Source organism: Scyliorhinus canicula, chromosome 12, assembly GCF_902713615.1.
Source record: "Scyliorhinus canicula chromosome 12, sScyCan1.1, whole genome shotgun sequence".
Classification (NCBI taxonomy): Eukaryota; Metazoa; Chordata; class Chondrichthyes; order Carcharhiniformes; family Scyliorhinidae; genus Scyliorhinus; species Scyliorhinus canicula.
The window spans coordinates 4625657-4643350 of record NC_052157.1 but is presented as its reverse complement, the minus strand read 5'-3'; the positions used below and the strand labels follow the sequence as shown (position 1 = coordinate 4643350).

Here is a 17694-nt window from a genome sequence, read left to right as displayed (position 1 = left end):
GCAGTTAAGTGTATGGGATATTTGGCATTGTGAGTGGGCACACTGAACACATAAACCAGGAAGTCATATCAGAACACTTATAACTCACTGGTTAGACCTCAACTAGAGTATTTGGTGAGCGACATCCTTCAGGGAGGATGTCAAGATCTTGGAGAGGGCACAGAGGAGATCTTGGGGCATAGGTATGCGTTGGTCCATTTGGAATTGTGCAGTAGGAGGGAAAGGGCTCAATAAAGACCAAAAGCTACCCCACAGGTGAGTCCAACCAAATTGGGTAAACATGGGTGGGAAAGACCCCCCCCTTTATCACAAAAATGGGTAGACAATATCAGAAGAAAACCACAGTTTAAAATGGGAATTGAAGGTACAACTGGAAATTACTGGAGGCTAATAAAGGTATCGATTTTGTTTTAAAATAGAATTCAATCCAGTTTTATGTTTTAATGTCAATGTCAATTCAATGTGTATGTGCATCACACTCCTGATCCAGCCGTCATAATGCCATATTCTAACACAGGGATACTGGCCACCAATCAAGTTTAAGGATGCTAGCAGACATTTTCTTTCATTTCAAAGCCAGAACCTTGAGGCTGGCTGTGGCGGAGTTTCTGCAGTCAGGATAACTAGATCGGAGGGCAGCATGGTGGCACGGTGATTAGCACTGCTGCCTCACGGCACCGAGGATCCGGGTTTGACCCCAGCCCCGGGTCACTGTCGTGTGGAGTTTCACCTCCACAACCCAAACATGTGGGGCGCGATTCTCCAAGGCCGCACCGGTTGGGAGAATCGCCGGCCGCGCCATTTTATCGCACGACGCCGGTCCGACGCCGTGCCGCCATTCTCCCAACTGGCAACAACGGCCCCGTCGGGTTCCGCACCGCGCCAGCTGGAGAATCGACCGAGACACTCACAACAGCTATTCGCCAATACCCCCGCCATTCTCCGGCCCAGATGGGTCGAGCTGCCGCTCCGACCCGACAGGTTTCCGCCGGCACCGTCCACACCTGGTCGCTGCCGGCGGGAACTGTGCGGGAACGCGGGGGGGGGGGGGGGCTGTGGAGGGGTATGGGGGGGTTCCTTCACCGGGGGGGGACCTCCGATGGGGTCTGGCCCGCGATCGGGCCCACCGATCGGCGGGCTGACCTCTCTAAAGGAGGACCTCCTTTCCTCCGCCGCCCTGCAAGATCCATCCGCCATCTTCTTGCGGGGCAGCCTCGGCGAGGACGGCAACCGCACATGCGCGGGTTGTAGCCGGCCATCCTGTGCATGCGCGGGTTGTAGCCGGCCATCCTGTGCATGCGCGGGTTGTAGCCGGCCATCCTGTGCATGCGCGGGTTGTAGCCGGCCATCCTGTGCACGCACGGGTGATTTTATTTACGTGACGCCGGCCGTGTCATTTACGCGGCGCCGCTTTTTACGCGGTGCCAAGGCCCAGCACGTGTAAAATACGCAACGCCTCTCCTAGCCACGGGGGTGGGAGAATAGGGGGCTGGGAGCGGGCTCCGACGTCGGAGTGAAACACTCCGGTCTTCACTCCGGCGTTGGGACTTTGTCTCCATTTCGGAGAATCGCGCCCGTGTAGAGTAGGTGGACGGGCCATGCTAAAATTGCCCCTTAATTGGGGAAAACATTTTTGTTTTTAAAAGGCAAACTAGTTCTGTACACCAAACTTGGAATCTTTGTGCAACATTCCAGTTAACAAAACAAATCAACATATGTCCCTGTATGGTCTAATGGGTAAAGAAACCAAGTAATATATTACGGAGGCAAATGAATGAAATGTTTTATTCATTTACAGGATGTGTGTGTCACTGGCTAGGTCAGTGTTTATTGCCCATCCCTAGTTGCCCGTGTGTCACTGGCCAGGTCAGTGTTTATTGCCCATCCCTAGTTGCCCGTGTGTCACTGGCTAGGTCAGTGTTTATTGACCATCCCTAGTTGCCCGTGAGAATGTGGTGGTGAGCTGTCTTCTTAAATTGCTGCAGCCCCGGAGGTGTAGGTACACCCACAGTGCAAACAGAAGGAGTTCCAGGGTTTTGACTCCGCGACAATGAAGGAACGGCGATATATTTCCAAGTCACGATGGTGAACGACTTGGTGGGGAATTTGCAGGTGATGGTATTCCCAGGTATCTGCTGCCCTCGTCCTTCATGGGATTGGAAGGAGCTGCCTAAGGAGCTTTGGTGAACTCCTGTAGTGCAGTGTTCTTCAAAGTCGGCGGCACGACCAGCGGGTGGGTAGTGGGCAGGTGTCGGGAGGGTCGCAGAGCCGTTGTCCGTGGCGCTCCCGATCGCGCAAATCCCCGCGCAGCAGCTGGCTTTTCATAACGACGGCTGCAAGCGGCCGCGAACATGTCGTAAAAAATATATATTCGGCCGCATTGAGCACGTGCGCCGATCATCGGACATGCATGCACAGTGCGGCCGCTATTTTTAAAAAACGGTTGCAGCTTTTTATGTTACAAGTTCTGTAGTGGTTTTTATTCATTTTATTTTTTTTTGAAAGTTCGGGGGGATTTTATTCATTTTTTCCCATTTATTTTACTCATTTCTTTTTAACAAGTTCGGGGGGGGGGGGTTTTATTTGATAAAGTTTTGCAGGAAAAAAATTCAGAACTTTGGACAAATGGAGACTCCATACTTTCCGACACTGGAAGGCTTCACCTTCATCCAACAGGTATCTTTGGAGGACCTTGTACGAGGGCAGCAAACAAGATAAGAGAAAATGGTGGGTCGCGCAGGTCGGCCGGCGTGGGTTGCAAAGGTCGGCCGGGTTGGGTCCCGAAGGTTGGCCGGTTGGTAAAAATGGGTCCCCGGAAAAAAAGTTTGAAGAACACTGCTGTAAGGCATCTTGTCGATGGTACACACTGCTGCCACTGTATGCCAGTAGTGGAGGGAGTGAATGATTGTGGAAGGGATGTCAATCAAGCGGCTGCTTTGTCCTGGATGTTGTTGAGCTTCTTGAGTGTTTGAGCGGCACTCATCCAGGCAAGTGGAGAGTATTCCGAACACTCCTGACTTGTGCCTACTAGATGGTGGATAGGCTTTGGGGGTCAGGTTGTGAGTTACCTGCCACAGGATTCCTAGCCCCTGACCTGCTCTTATAGCCACAGTATTTATATGGCTAATCCAGTTCAGTTTTTAGTCAATGGTGACCCCCAGGATATTGATAGTGGGGGATTCAGCAATGATAATGCCATTGAATATCAAAGTGCGATGGCTAGATCATCTCTGGTTGGAGATGGTACTTGTGTGGCATGAATGATACTTGCCACTTGCCAGCCCAAGCCTGGATATTGTCCAGGTCTTGCTGCATTTGGACATGGACTAATTCAGTGTCCGAGTAGTCACAAATGATCCTGAAAATTGTGCAATCAATGAATAGCCCCACTTCTGACCTTACGATGGAAGGAAGCCCACCGATGTAACAGCTGAAGATGGCTGGGCCTCGGACACTACTAGACCCTAAAAATCATAAGTTTGATCCGTGGTCTGTGCAGAATTAGCTGATCTCAGTCAGTCACTGCAATTGGCCTGTGCCCTGGGCTAGGCTTGGTAAAAGTCAATCAGAGGTCTGCAATCCAGTCCTCTCTGCTACAAAGTACAATATAGTGCAGTGGTTATGTTACTGAGAGTTTGAATCCAGAGAATGTGAGTTCCAAACCTCTCATAACAATTTGAAATCAGTTCAAATCCAGAAATAAAATAAAAACTGGTAAAAGTGAGCATAAGGAAGTTGGATTGTTGTAAAACACAAGCTGGTTTAGTAATGTCCTTCGAGAAAGGCAGTCTGTTCGTATCCAGTTTGAGCTCGTTCAGAATCCAGACCCGCATTGAACATGTTTGACACTTAGTTATATCAATCTGCTAACGCAGCAGTTTAAGCAGAGCGACCAGGGATGGGCAATCAATCGCCAGCAATGTCCAAATCCTAAAAATTAATTCAGAGGAAAATGGGGACACACGGTGAGGTGTGGCGGCTTGGGATCAGCTGTGGGAGCACATGAATGCAATAGCAGAGGGAGTGTCAGCAACTGTGGGCCTGGCACAGCATGAGTTAACACTTTGAGCAGATAAAGGACCAAACTTGGTCACTAACTTACTCAGCAAAATATTTATTTATTAACACGGTCACGGTTGCATTAGCCACACTCGTGTGGAACACTGATTACCTGTGGAGTCCAGCAGAGTTTGAGATTTTTTGACACTAGCTGTTGCGGAGGTACATGGTGCGAATTCACTGTCATCCCGTACTGGAGTTCTCTTTTCCCAGGCCGTCTTGGATCCTCCCTCCCGGATTGGCTGAACTGTCGCATACGACGATGACAAGTTTGCCGCAGGGCGATGTGGCGAATTCAGAAAACACTCCGGCACTTCTTCTTCATCCAAATCATTGATGTCAAAATTATCGATATCAAAGCTATCATCAAAAACCGATTCCTCTTCAATCCGGCCGCCTTCGCCCTTGTCGCCGAGCAGTTTCTGGTCACGGGTGGAACTGGTTCTTGCAGCAGACACATGCGAGGGTTTATCCAGGTCACTCGTACGATTGGCATTGGGGGATTCGTATGGGGTGCGATCAAGTGGCGAATACTTGGACTGGGAGTCAGTTGGTGAGGAGATCTTGTTCCCTCCTTCTTGAAGATCCAGCTTGCCCCTTTGGAGGCACGACTTACTCTGCCAGCTCTTGGCAGCAGATGCAGCACTGTTCCTCCCTTCTTGCGCAGAGGCTTCATCTATTGCAAAGAAATCCGTAATACTGAAAAAGTTATCTCCAGGCACAGAAGAGGCATTCAAGAAGATTTCTTGAACGTAAATGCTTTAGGAGAACGCAGTCCCTGGGTTGAATTGAAGGAGACTGGAGAGAGAGCTGAATCTGTCGAAATATTACTCTTCACAGTGCTCTGCTTGGGCAGTGTAGCAGCCCTCAAAATACCTCCATTTAGTGCATTCTGCGCTTCAGTGTGATCAGCCAGAAGTTTCTTCCTAGAAGAGAAGATACATTTTTTTTAAGTTATGCCCTCCATCAGACTTTCTGTAAATGAGCTATGAAGTAGCAACGGACTGTCTGAAGGCAGACATTTGCCAAATACAGTACTCGATAGCTCCCGGTTATCCTACCGGCTCAGAACCTTTGCATCACCACTTTGTACCACTGGAGGGAGATCCAGTCATTGAGCACCTCCAATGGTGAAAGAGGCCGAATTGGAGGAATGCAATGAGCTTGGCGGTTTAGTGAAATCGGGAGTTAATCATGTTTATTGCTCGCCAGTGCTGGCCTTAACTGGTGATTCAGTGAGCCCCGATAAACAGTAAAGAAGATGGGAGGCCAGCCAGGAGAGCAGGAGAATAATTGGAAGTAATTAAGGGATGTACCTTCAAAGATCTCATTGCATTTGTTCAAACAGTCATGAATACAATGGAAGCTCCTGAGTGAGAGTCGGCACCTACCGGAGCTCCCTCTGCTGAAGTAGCTGACGTGCACAGGACAGAAGCTGTAGTTCACTCACAGGAATCCGGTCAACCATTCCACAAATATCTTCCATGACTTGGATCAGCTGTTCACCGTAGCTGGTCGATGTGACTGTTTGATATCAAAATGGACAAAGTCGGCACTTAGTGCACAAATTCTCAAGTTTAAATATTCAGAAATGTAGCCAGTTCATACAGAGTTGATCAAGTTAGGAAGGATCCTTTCTAACATGCGGGACAAGGCTGATCAAACATCAATAATACACTGAAAACATCAGGAACACCACCACAAATACACAGCAGGCAAGTATACAGGCATCTCCACATCTCTCCCTATCAGCATATTATACCCTCCCTCCAGTGATTGCACTGTAATTACTCCCTCCTTCCAGTGTGCACACTGTAATCACACCCTCCCTCCAGTCACCACACTGTAACTACACCCTCCTTCCAGTGGGCACACTGTAACTACACCCTCCTTCCAGTGACCATACTGTAACTACACCCTCCTTCCAGTGGGCACACTGTAATCACACCTTCCTTCCAGTGGGCACTCTGTAATCACACCCCCCTTCCAGTGGGCACACGGTAATCACACCCTCCTTCCAGTGGGCACACTGTAATCACACACCCCTTCCAGTGGGCACACTGTAATCACACCCTCCTTCCAGTGGGGACACGGTAATCACACCCTCCTTCCAGTGTGCACACTGTAACTACACCCTCCTTCCAGTGGGCACACTGTAATCACACCCTCCTTCCAGCGGGCACACTATAATTATACCCTCCCTGCAGTGGCAATTCCCATTATAAATGCAGACGTAGGAATAAGACCATAAGACATAGGAGGAGAATCTGGTCACTCGGCCCATCTATTCTGCTCTGCCATTCAATCATGGCTGATACTTTTCTTATCCCCGTTTTCCTGCCTTCTCCCCATAACCCAGTGTGGGGGGCACGGTAGCATGGTGGTTAGCATCAATGCTTCACAGCTCCAGGGTCCCAGGTTCGATTCCCGGCTGGGTCACTGTCTGTGTGGAGTCTGCACATCCTCCCAGTGTGTGCGTGGGTTTCCTCCGGGTGCTCCGGTTTCCTCCCACAGTCCAAAGATGTGCGGGTTAGGTGGATTGGCCAGACTAAATTGCCCTTAGTGTCCTAAAAAAAATGTTAATGGGGGTTGTTGGGTTACTGGTATAGGGTGGATACGTGGGCTTGAGTAGGGTGATCATTGCTCGGCACAACATTGAGGGCCGAAGGGCCTGTTATGTGCTGTACTGTTCTAAAAAAAAAAAAAACCCCTGATCCTTATACTAATCAAGAACCTATCTATCTCTGTCTTAAAGACACTCAGTGATTGGCCTCCCCAGCCTTCTTCGGCAAAGTGTTCCACAGATTCACCACCCTCTGGCTGAAGAAATTCCTCCTCATCTCTGTTTTAAAGGATCCTCCCTTTAGTCTGCGGCTGTGCCTTCGGGTTTTGTTTTCACTACTAGTGGAAACATGCTCTCCAAGTCCTTTCTATCCAGGGCCTCTCAGTGTCCTGTAAGTTTCAATAAGATCCCCCCCTCATCCTTCTGAACTCCAACGAGTACAGACCCAGAGTCCTCAACTGTTCCTCATATGACAAGCTCTTCATTCCAGGGATCATTCTTGTGAACTTCTTCTGGGCCCTTTCCAAGGCCAGCACATCCTTCCTTAGATATAGAGCCCAAAACTGCTCACAGTACTCCCAATTGGGTCTTGCTCTTTCCCCGTAGTCCTGCAAATTTTTGTCTTCAAATAACAATTCAATCCCCCATTAAAAGCCAGGATTGAACCTGCCTCCACCACACTCACAGACAGAACATTCCAAGTCCTAACCACTCACTGTATGGACCTGCCTCCACCACCCTCTCAGGCTTTGATGGAGGTGATTTTGAACACCCCCATCAAATCTCCTCTCAATCTTCTCTTCTCCCTGGAGAATAAACAGCTTTCTGACTTTATCCCTGTAACTGAAATCCCTCATTCCCACAAACATTCTTGATCGTCCTATGCAACCTCGCCAAAGCCTTCACATCCTTCCTAAAGAATTGTACACAATACTCTAGTTAAGGTCGAACTAGTGTTTTATAAAAGGTTTTATATTTTTATGCCCTGATTTATAAAGCCGGTGATGCTGTATGTCTTTTTAATCACTTTCCCAACCTACAAAAGGAGGGAGTCTCAACGAGTCTGGCAATAGTTACAATTCTCACCCTTACCTGCTCTGTTATTTGGTGTGCACACTGGTCCTTTGCCGGGTTGCTTTTCTTGCGGCTGTGAACAGGTCGAGGAGACAGATCTTTCTCTGGACCGCACAGTTTCTACTGAGTCACTATGAATAGAGATTGTATCAATAACGGATTATATTTAAGAATACAGCTATACAGAAACTGTTGGACTGTCTTCCACAAGCTTTTCTAGTTCTATAACCACCCATGTTGGTAAACCGGCAAACAGCAACAAATTGTAAGGTCGCAATGAAATTTAACATTTCCACTGGGATTCCAAATATCCAGCAACCTCGGAGCACTTTGGTACCGATTGTGAACCAGCTGGAGGTCAACCGGGGCAGGAGGATGGAGCGGTGTAACTCAACCGGCCCACCCACAACACAATCCCTGCAACCCCACCTCCTCTAGTGTATGATATTGTGCAAGAACAGGAAAAGGCCACCCAGACTCTCAAACCTCTTCTGCCGTTCAATGTGATCGTGGACATGATGCTAAATCACAGAAATAGCTTTGCAGTGCCCAACTCTGCATTCATAGAATTTATGGTGCAGAAGGAGGCCATTCAGCCCATCAAGTTTGCACCGGCCCTTGGAAAGGGCACCCCACTTAAGGCCACATCTCCACTCTATCCCCGTAAACCAGTAACCCCACCTAACCTTTTGGGACACTAAGGGCAATTCAGCATGGCCAATCCGACTAACCTGCACATCTTTGGACTGTGGGAGGAAACCGGAGCACCCGGAGGAAACCTACGCAGACACGGGGAGAACGTGCAGACTCCGCACAGACAGTGACCCAAGCCGGGAATCGAACCTGGGACCCTGGAGCTGTGAAGCAACTGTGCTAACGACTGTGCTACCGTGCTGCTCCCTGTAACAGCATCACTGTGTGTTCGATCTAATGTGGAGATTGCTGCACTTCCCTACTCGTGTAGGCAACGCAAACAAGGCTTCATTTATGCCAATTGCAAGCTGCCCTGAGTTATTGGTGAGCCCCTTCTTTAAACCAGATTAGTCTCTGTGGTGATAATGCTCCCAAGGTAAAGCTCTACACAATGAGGAATTTTTGAGAAATAATGTGGCACTATATAAACTTTTATTTCCGAACAGGATGAATACAGCTTTCTACTTTTCCGTGGATTGCCACCTTGCCATGGTGGAGAGGCTTGAGCATACCGTTGAACCCGAGAGCATTGCCGCCGGGTGTCTTAAACTCCTGGCTGGGTCAGCCATGACGATAAGATCGGAGAGGAGGAACCAGACAAATCACAATCCAAAACAAGTCCTCAACGGTGAATCAGGCGGAAGATACTCGTATGATATCAACGTGTGCGATGGCAGATAGAGGCTGCAGCAGTAGGGAGATCCCCAGTCGTTGAGGTTCCCTTGGAACTGGACCTTCCTTCTGTCAAGGACCGTGTGCCTGCTGATATGCAACGACATACCTATATTAAAAAATGTCCCGCACAAGGCGCCTATCCAGAGGAAACCAACACCACCCACATGGACAAAACCTGCGGCGATCGTCGAGAGGTGACAGGGACAGGACTGTGAGATCTGGAAGTCCCCACCTTCGAACCAGCACATAGGCGGTGGAGTTTGATTCAGTCGTCTCGCTCTTGGAATAGGAGCTGGAGAACGTTTCGGCAGCTTTCTTCATGACCGAGCCGCCCCTCTTCAGGATCCACTCTGCTCACCCCGCATGGGGAAAGGGCTGGAAAAGGTGCCTTAAAAACCAGTCTGTTCCGTTTCCAACCTGGCTGGAAAACTGCATCCCGCAGGCGGCTGGATCTAACGGCGCCCAGCAAGTCGAAGTTAAACTCAATTCTGGAATCTGGAATGTACAAACCCTCACGGATAACGAGCAAAACAATCAACCGGAACGGAGAACTGCGTTTGTTGCCCATACATACAGCCATTTCAACATTCACATCACTGCCCTGCAAGGTGCCCGAAGAGCAGGCTAAGGGCAGCTGATGGAGGACGGCTGTGGCTACACACAGACTGGTAAGCTCGTGGAGATACTTGTTGGGAAGGAAGATGTGTTGGGCATTTTGAAAAACTTGAGGATAGACAAGTCCCCCGGGCCTGACGGGATATATCCAAGTATTCTATGGGAAGCAAGAAATGAAATTGCAGAGCCGTTGGCAATGATCTTTTCGTCCTCGCTGTCAACAGGGGTGGTACCAGAGGATTGGAGAGTGGCGAATGTCGTGCCCCTGTTCAAAAAAGGGAATAGGGATAACCCTGGGAATTACAGGCCAGTTAGTCTTACTTCGGTGGTAGGCAAAGTAATAGAAAGGGTACTGAGGGATAGGATTTCTGAGCATCTGGAAAGACACTGCTTGATTAGGGATAGTCAGCACGGATTTGTGAGGGGTAGGTCTTGCCTTACAAGTCTTATTGACTTCTTTGAGGAGGTGACCAAGCATGTGGATGAAGGTAAAGCAGTGGATGTAGTGTACATGGATTTTAGTAAGGCATTTGATAAGGTTCCCCATGGTAGGCTTATGCAGAAAGTAAGGAGGCATGGGTCAGTGGGAAATTTGGCCAGTTGGATAACGAACTGGCTAACCGATAGAAGACAGAGAGTTGTGGTGGATGGCAAATATTCAGCCTGGAGCCCAGTTACCAGTGGCGTACCGCAGGGATCAGTTCTGGGTCCTCTGCTGTTTGTGATTTTCATTAACGACTTGGATGAGGGAGTTGAAGGGTGGGTCAGTAAATTTGCAGATTTCAATCCTCTGGTACCTCCCCTGTTGACAGTGAGGACGAAAAGATCATTGCCAACGGCTCTGCAATTTTCATCTCTTGCTTCCCATAGAATCCTTGGATATATCCCGTCAGGCCCGGGGACTTTTCTATCCTCAAGTTTTTCAAAATGCCCAACACATCTTCCTTCCTAACAAGTATCTCCTCGAGCTTACCAGTCTGTTTCACACTGTCCTCTCCAACAATATGGCCCCTCTCGTTTGTAAATACTGAAGAAAAATACTTGTTCAAGACCTCTCATATCTCTTCAGGCTCAATACACAATCTCCCGCTACTGTCCTTGATCGGACCTACCCTCGCTATAGTCATTCTCATATTTCTCACATATGTGTAAACGGCCTTGGGGTTTTCCTTGATCCTACCCGCCAAAGATTTTTCATGCCCTCTCTTAGCTCTCCTAATCCCTTTCTTCAGTTCCCTCCTGGCTGTCTTGTATCCCTCTAGCGCCCTGTCTGAACCTTGTTTCCTCAGCCTTACATAAGTCTCCTTCTTCCTCTTAACAAGACATTCAACCTCTCTTGTCAACCATGGTTCCCTCACTCGACTATCTCTTCCCTGCCTGACAGGGACATACATATCAAAAACACGCAGTACCTGTTCCTTGAACAAGTTCCACATTTCACTTGTGTCCTTCCCTGACAGCCTATGTTCCCAACTTATGCACTTCAATTCTTGTCTGACAGCATTGTATTTACCCTTCCCCCAATTGTAAACCGTGCCCTGTTGCACGCACCTATCCCTCTCCATTACTAAAGTGAAAGTCACAGAATTGTGGTCACTACCTCCAAAATGCTCCCCCGCTAACAAATCTATCACCTGCCCTGGTTCATTACCAAGTTCCAAATCCAATATGGCCTCCCCTCTGGTCGGACAATCTACATACTGTGTTAGAAAAGCTTCCTGGACACACTGCACAAACACTACCCCATCCAAACTATTTGATCTAAAGAGTTTCCACTCTTTCCATCTCATCGCCACCATCCTTCACCTTGTAAAGAACAAGCTTCGCAGTGGAGTGGACATCATCTCCAGGATGGACAGAAATGTTTTCAACCGGCTGAAATCCAAGAAGAAATCGATGCTGACGTCCCTTGTGAAACTTCAGTACGCGCTTACAACGCCTTCGCCGCTCTCTCCGAAGAGAATCTCCAAGCCGTGCTTCATGGCTTCACGGAAGCATAATCTCTCTCAATGTCAAGACTCAAGCCCTTTACCAATCCGCCCCAAAGTAAGACCGGGCCTCTCCCTCCATCAAGATCAACGGAGAAACCCTCCCAAATGTGGAACATTTCCCCTACCTGGGGAGCCACCTCTCATCTAACGTAGACATTGACGCAGCAATCCAACATCGTATCCAATGCACAAGCATCGCCTTCGGACACCTAAGGAAGTATTCGACTATTCAACGACCGCGACATCTATGCCGATACCAAAATCAGTGGCAGCCGTCCTCCCAACTCTTCTGTATGGCTCAGAATCTTGGACTACGTAGAGATGCCACATCAAAGCCCTGGAGAAATACCGTCAACGCTGTCTGAGACGGATTCTACGCATCAGCTGGGAGGACAGGCGGACTAACATTAGCGTCCTTGAAGGAGCCAAGAGCACCAGAATTGAGGCCATGATCATCTGAAACCAATTCCGCTGAACAGGACACATGCTTAGGCTGTCAGCGGTGGCCAGTAGAAGTTTTCCTCCACCCCTCAGTTTGAAATTCGTTTGCACCATAATTTACAGGAAGTATGAGATGATAGGGCGGAACGGTAGCAGTGGTGAGCACAGCTGCTTCACAGCTGCAGGGTCCCAGGTTCGATTCCCAGCTTGGGTCACTGTCTGCCCGGAGTCTGCACGTTCTCCCCGTGTCTGCGTGGGTTTCCTCCGGGTGCTCCGGTTTCCTCCCACAGTCCAAAGATGTGCAGGTTAGGTGAATTGGCCATGCCAAATTGTCCACTAGGTTAGGTGGGGCTACTTGGTTACAGGGATAGGGTGGAGGTGTGGGCTTAAGTGGGGTGCTCTTTACAAGACCCGGTGCAGACTCGATGGGCCGAATGGCCTCCTTCTGCACTATAAATTCTATGATTCTATGATAACAGTGCGGAGGGGGCAGCTGGACACCTGGGATCTGGGTGAATGCTAGAAATAATACTCTATTCCCTTAACCAATGAGATTAAAGGATGGAGAAAGAAACGGGAACAATGGAGGATGAAGTCAGGTGAATTAGTCAAAAACGGGTTAAGAAAGAGGAATAAAGAGACAAGAAAAGATCCGATCACAGAGGAAGAACAGACACTTGCAAAAATGAAGAAAAAAATTAAAATTCACTAAGAACATGTGACGAATGTAAGAAATTAGTACGTATATTGTATTTTATAGGTTGAGCAGAAGAGTCTGACAAGACCAAAGGATTTTCAGGCGGATCTTGAAAGGAACTCTTTCTACAAAGGTCTGCACAGATAAGCAATTAAATCTGTTGTTAACTTTATTTATAAGTGGCATTTGAACTGCATTGGGGTTGCTTAATTGGAGCTAATAGAAGGTATAGATAGGTTTTCATTGTGTTTAACTGATAATTGTAAAGCTATTTTCTTTTACATTAATGTAGTTAACTCTGTGTTTAAATTCAAATTTCTTTTAACATAACAGATACCTATTGTCAGAGTCATGGCGTGAAGTATCCTTTAAAAGTGACGGGGTTTTTGTCCTGTATCCTTACAAATGTTGGCATTTGGTCCGGGATCTTAACAAATAGTTTAAAACCAAATTACTGCTGAAATCTGAAACGAAAGAGAAAATGCTGGAAAATCTCCACTCCCTCCCAGAACAAGGATAGAGTCCCCCTCGTTCTCACATTTCATCCCACCAGCCTCCGTAATCCTCTGCCATTTTTGCCAACTCCAGCGTGATGCCATCACCAAACACATCTTTCCTTCACTCCCTCTGTCAGCATTCCGCAGAGACCGTTCCCTCCGAGATAATCTAGTCCACTCCTCCACCATACCCAGTACCCCTCCCATCACCAACGGCACCTTCCCATGCAATCGCAGAAGGTGTAACATCTGCCCCTTTACCTCTTCCATGTTTAACAGCCCAGGCCCAAAACACTCATTCCAGGTTAAGCAGCGTTTCACTTGCATCTCTTCCAATTTGGTCTACTGCATTCGCTGCTCCCAATGTGGTCTCCTCTATATCGGAGAGACCAAACGCAGACTGGGTGATCGCTTTGCAGAGCATCTTCGGTCTGTGCACATTCAGGATCCTGACCTTCCTGTTGCTTGCCATTTTAACAAAAGACCCTGCTCCCATGCCCACATGTCTGTTCTTGACCTGCAACGTTCCAGTGAAGCTCAACGCAAACTGGAGGAACAACATCTCATCTTCCGGTTAAGCACGCTACAGTCTTCCGGCCTGAACATCAAATTTAACAACTTCAGATGATCAGCTCTACCCCACCTCGACCCATTTCTTTTCATCCCATTTCATTTTAACTGTGTTTTACCATTTCTTTCTTAATATATATTTAATCCCCCCCACAATCTTATCCACCTTTCCTTTACCTTTCTCCTCTTTGCTTCCCCCTTCCCCTCCCCCCACATCTACAGTTCACCCTCTGATCATAGTTTATCTGCTGTTTGACCTTTCACATCTTTTGTTCTCTCTGGGGACTGCCATTAGCACTCTTTCCCCTTGGTTTCTGTGGCCATTAGCACCCGGTTTCCCTGGGTTTCTGTGGCTATGACTCATCTTTCATTCTCACTCCACAGTATAAATATTTCCCACTTTCTCGGTCTGTTAGCTTCGACAAAGAGTCATCGGACTCGAAACGTTAGCTCTTTTCTGTCCCTACAGATGCTGCCAGACCTGCTGAGATTTTCCAGCATTTTCTCTTTCTTAACAGGTTATGAGCTGCAGGATTGAGACCCCATGGTTTAATTTGTTCCCTCTCTGGGCCTGAAAGGTTGAGTGGCTTTGCAGCAACATAAATATTTAATTTGTTAAATATCAGCCCTGACTTTGTCACATGTTTCAAGGATAGTTAATGCACAAATTCAACAATGCTTTGAGACTCAAAGTGGAGTGGAGGGGGAGCTGATGTTTTTAATGAGTCCAGTGGCAGAGGAGCACAAACCGTCCACAACTTGTGGTGATTTCTCGACCATGGGGTATTTCCTCCTCGCACAAGCTGCTGTATGATTTATACAGTAACAAGAGTAAATTCCATTATACCCACTGTTACACTGGCTGCAAATTCCAGTCAATAAAATTCTACATTTTACAACCCAGGAAAGTATCTTAGCAGAGAGGGTCAGAATGTTACACACTCAACCACGCAATGGCATCAGTCTCTTCTCTTACAATCTACTGTAACAGACAATTGTTTACATAGGGCACACCTGAGGCATTTCAGGAACGATGGTAGAGACAGCTGATCACTCTCAGGGGAGGGAGGAATACAATCTAACTCAGAATCCTCATTCTCCAGGTCTTTGGTTTGAGCACAGTCTACCGACGTGGTATCCAGTTGTGGCTGGCTGTTTCGGCAGCTGTTGGCACCTGTTAGGTTAACTAAACAAATCAAAATAGGTTAAAATGCAGGTATAGCAAGTAATAATCTTCAGCCAGAAGTGCCGAGTGGATGATCTATCTCAGCCCCCTCCAGAGGTCTGCAATATCACATGTGCCAGTTTTCCGCCAATTCGATTCACTCCGCAGGATATCAAGAAACGGCTGAAGGCACTGGATACTGCAAAGGCTCTGGGTGCTGACAAAATTCTGGCAATAGTACTGAAGACTTGTGCTCTCAGTCCTGGGACATCACTGTAGGAGTTCCTCAGGGTAGTGTCCCTGGGCCCAACCATTTTCAGCTGCTTCATCAATGACCTGCCTTCCATCAGAAGGTCAGATGGGGATGTTTGCTGATGACTGCACAATGTTCAGCACCATTTGTAACTTTTCAGACATCAAAGCTGTCCATGTCCAAACGCAGCAAGACCTGGACCTTATCCAAGCTTGGGCTGATAAGTGGCAAGTTACATTTCGCTACACAAGTGCTAGGCAATGACCACCTCCAACAAGACCGAATCTATCAATCACCCCTTGAAATTCAATGACATTACCATTGCTGAATCCCCCACAATCAACATCCTGGGGATTACCATTGACCAGAAATTGAACTGGACTAGCCACATTAATACTGTTGTGGCGATGATGGCGTTGGACTGGGGTGGACACAGTAAGAAGTCTTACAGCACCACATTAAAGTCCAACAGGTTTAATAAATAAACCTGTTGGGACTTTAACCTGGTGTTGCAAGACTTCTTACTGCGCCCACATTAATACTGTGGCTGGGCAGCATGGTGGTGCAGTGGTTAGCACTGCTGCCTCATGTCGCTGAGGACCTGGGTTCGATCCGGCTCCGGGTCACTGTCTGTGTGGAGTTCGCACATTCTCCCCGTGTTCGTGTGGATTTCGCCCCCACAACCCAAAAGATTTGCAGGATAGGTGGATTGGCCATGCTAGTGAAAGCTAAGCAATGACAGGTTACGGTTCATAGCCAAGGGCAGCATGAAGCCATTTTGACTCACAATTTTGGATTTGTGATTAAAGTAAGCACCCAGCTGTTTAAAGATTAGCAATCTTCGATGCTATTCTGGAGTCTCCTTGTAACAGTTTATTAATTTTGAACAGCTCAGAACATTAGAATAAATTAATCTTAGGCGGCAAAATGGTGCAGCGGTTAGCACTGCTGCCTCACGGCGCTGAGGAGCTGGGTTCAATCCCGGACGAGGACCCGGGTTCGATCCCGGCCCAGATTCACTGTCCGTGTGGACTTTGTACATTCTCCCCATGTCTGTGTGGGTCTCACCCCCACAACCCAAAAAGATGTGCAAGATAGGTAGATTGGCTACGCTACATTGCCCCTTAATTGGGAAAACAAAAGAGAATTGGGTATTCTGAACTTCAAAAAAAGAATAAATTAATCTTACTTTTCCCTTCTTCACCCTCCTTCCCGCTGTCATCTGACTCACTGTCGCTCAAGATGATCCTTGCTGATGAAGAATGTTTCTTCCTTGGAGGGAAAAACTCGACACAGTCTTCATCTTCACTCTGTGTTAAATCCTTCTGGGAGCTGGCCAGACAGATGACATCATTCGTGCCCTTTAACTTTGTCCTGGGTTCACTTGGAGATGGTCCAGCTGTATTATCCTTGGTCTCTTCACCATCATCATTTTTCAAAGGAAAATCATTTCCAGTTGGGATTTTGGGATCAGTCCTTCTGCTGGTATTTATACTCTTCGGTTTGTTAGTTTTAAGCACTGGCTGCTCGGTGCTTGAAGGCGACTTTACTTTCAAACTATTACTTTCAGTCCAAGGTGTTTCGAAATCATCCAGATCATCCCAGTCATCCAGTCTAATAACAGAGGCAAATGACTGCTCGGGGTCAAGCTTCTTAGAAATAGGGCTAGTTATTGCTGGCTGCCTCAGAGGAGAACCAGGTAACAAAGCAGGAACCGCTTGGAAGGTCGACTCTGACTGCTTAGCAGATTCTTTCAAAAAGTTATTGACTTTTGGCTGCTGTTCGTTAGGTTTTGTCAAGCACAGGGTTGATTGTGGTTTACTCACGGTAACATTCTTAAAAACATTCACATTCCTGTCCCTCAGAGCGCAGGTTCCAGATACTCTTTGGAAACTGGGTGTTCCAATTGTGCCTGGGAGAATCTTCTTAAACGTGAATGATCTGTCAATAATAAATTACATTCAATGTAAATCTTGTTTTTAAATGTGCAGATGTTTCATGGTATTAATTCTAGGCCTGCTTAACAGCGCCAGAAAATATATTGTTTCCATTTTGCATTCGCTTTCTTTCAAACAAATAATTCACACGGTGCGGGTATTGCTGACGAGCTGCTATTTACTGTCCACCTCGGGTTGCCAAGGCAATTCAAGTATCTAACCATCTCCCCAGTACATTCAATGGCATTCCCATCGCTGAATCCCCCACTATCAATATTCCAAGGGCTTACCATTAGCCAGAAACTGAACAGGACCAGCCATATAAATACTGTGGCTACAAGAGTAGCTCAGAGACTGGGAATTCTGAGGGGAGTATCTCACCTCCTCACTCCCTAAAGTCTATCCTCTTTACAAACAAGTCAGGAGTATGATGGGATACTCTCCACTTGCCTGGTTGAGAGCGG

At 47.6% G+C, this 17694-nt stretch overlaps 1 protein-coding gene across 1 annotated transcript in view; it reads right to left on the bottom strand.

Annotated features, from left to right (window-relative positions):
* Positions 1–17694, bottom strand: part of blm (BLM RecQ like helicase) — a 63843-nt gene that overhangs the window by 33087 nt on the left and 13062 nt on the right. Inside the window, 6 exon segments of the mRNA XM_038813331.1 lie at positions 4172–4802; positions 4805–4985; positions 5451–5583; positions 7715–7827; positions 14890–15061; positions 16483–17234. Coding sequence (XP_038669259.1) covers positions 4172–4802; positions 4805–4985; positions 5451–5583; positions 7715–7827; positions 14890–15061; positions 16483–17234 — 1982 coding nt within the window.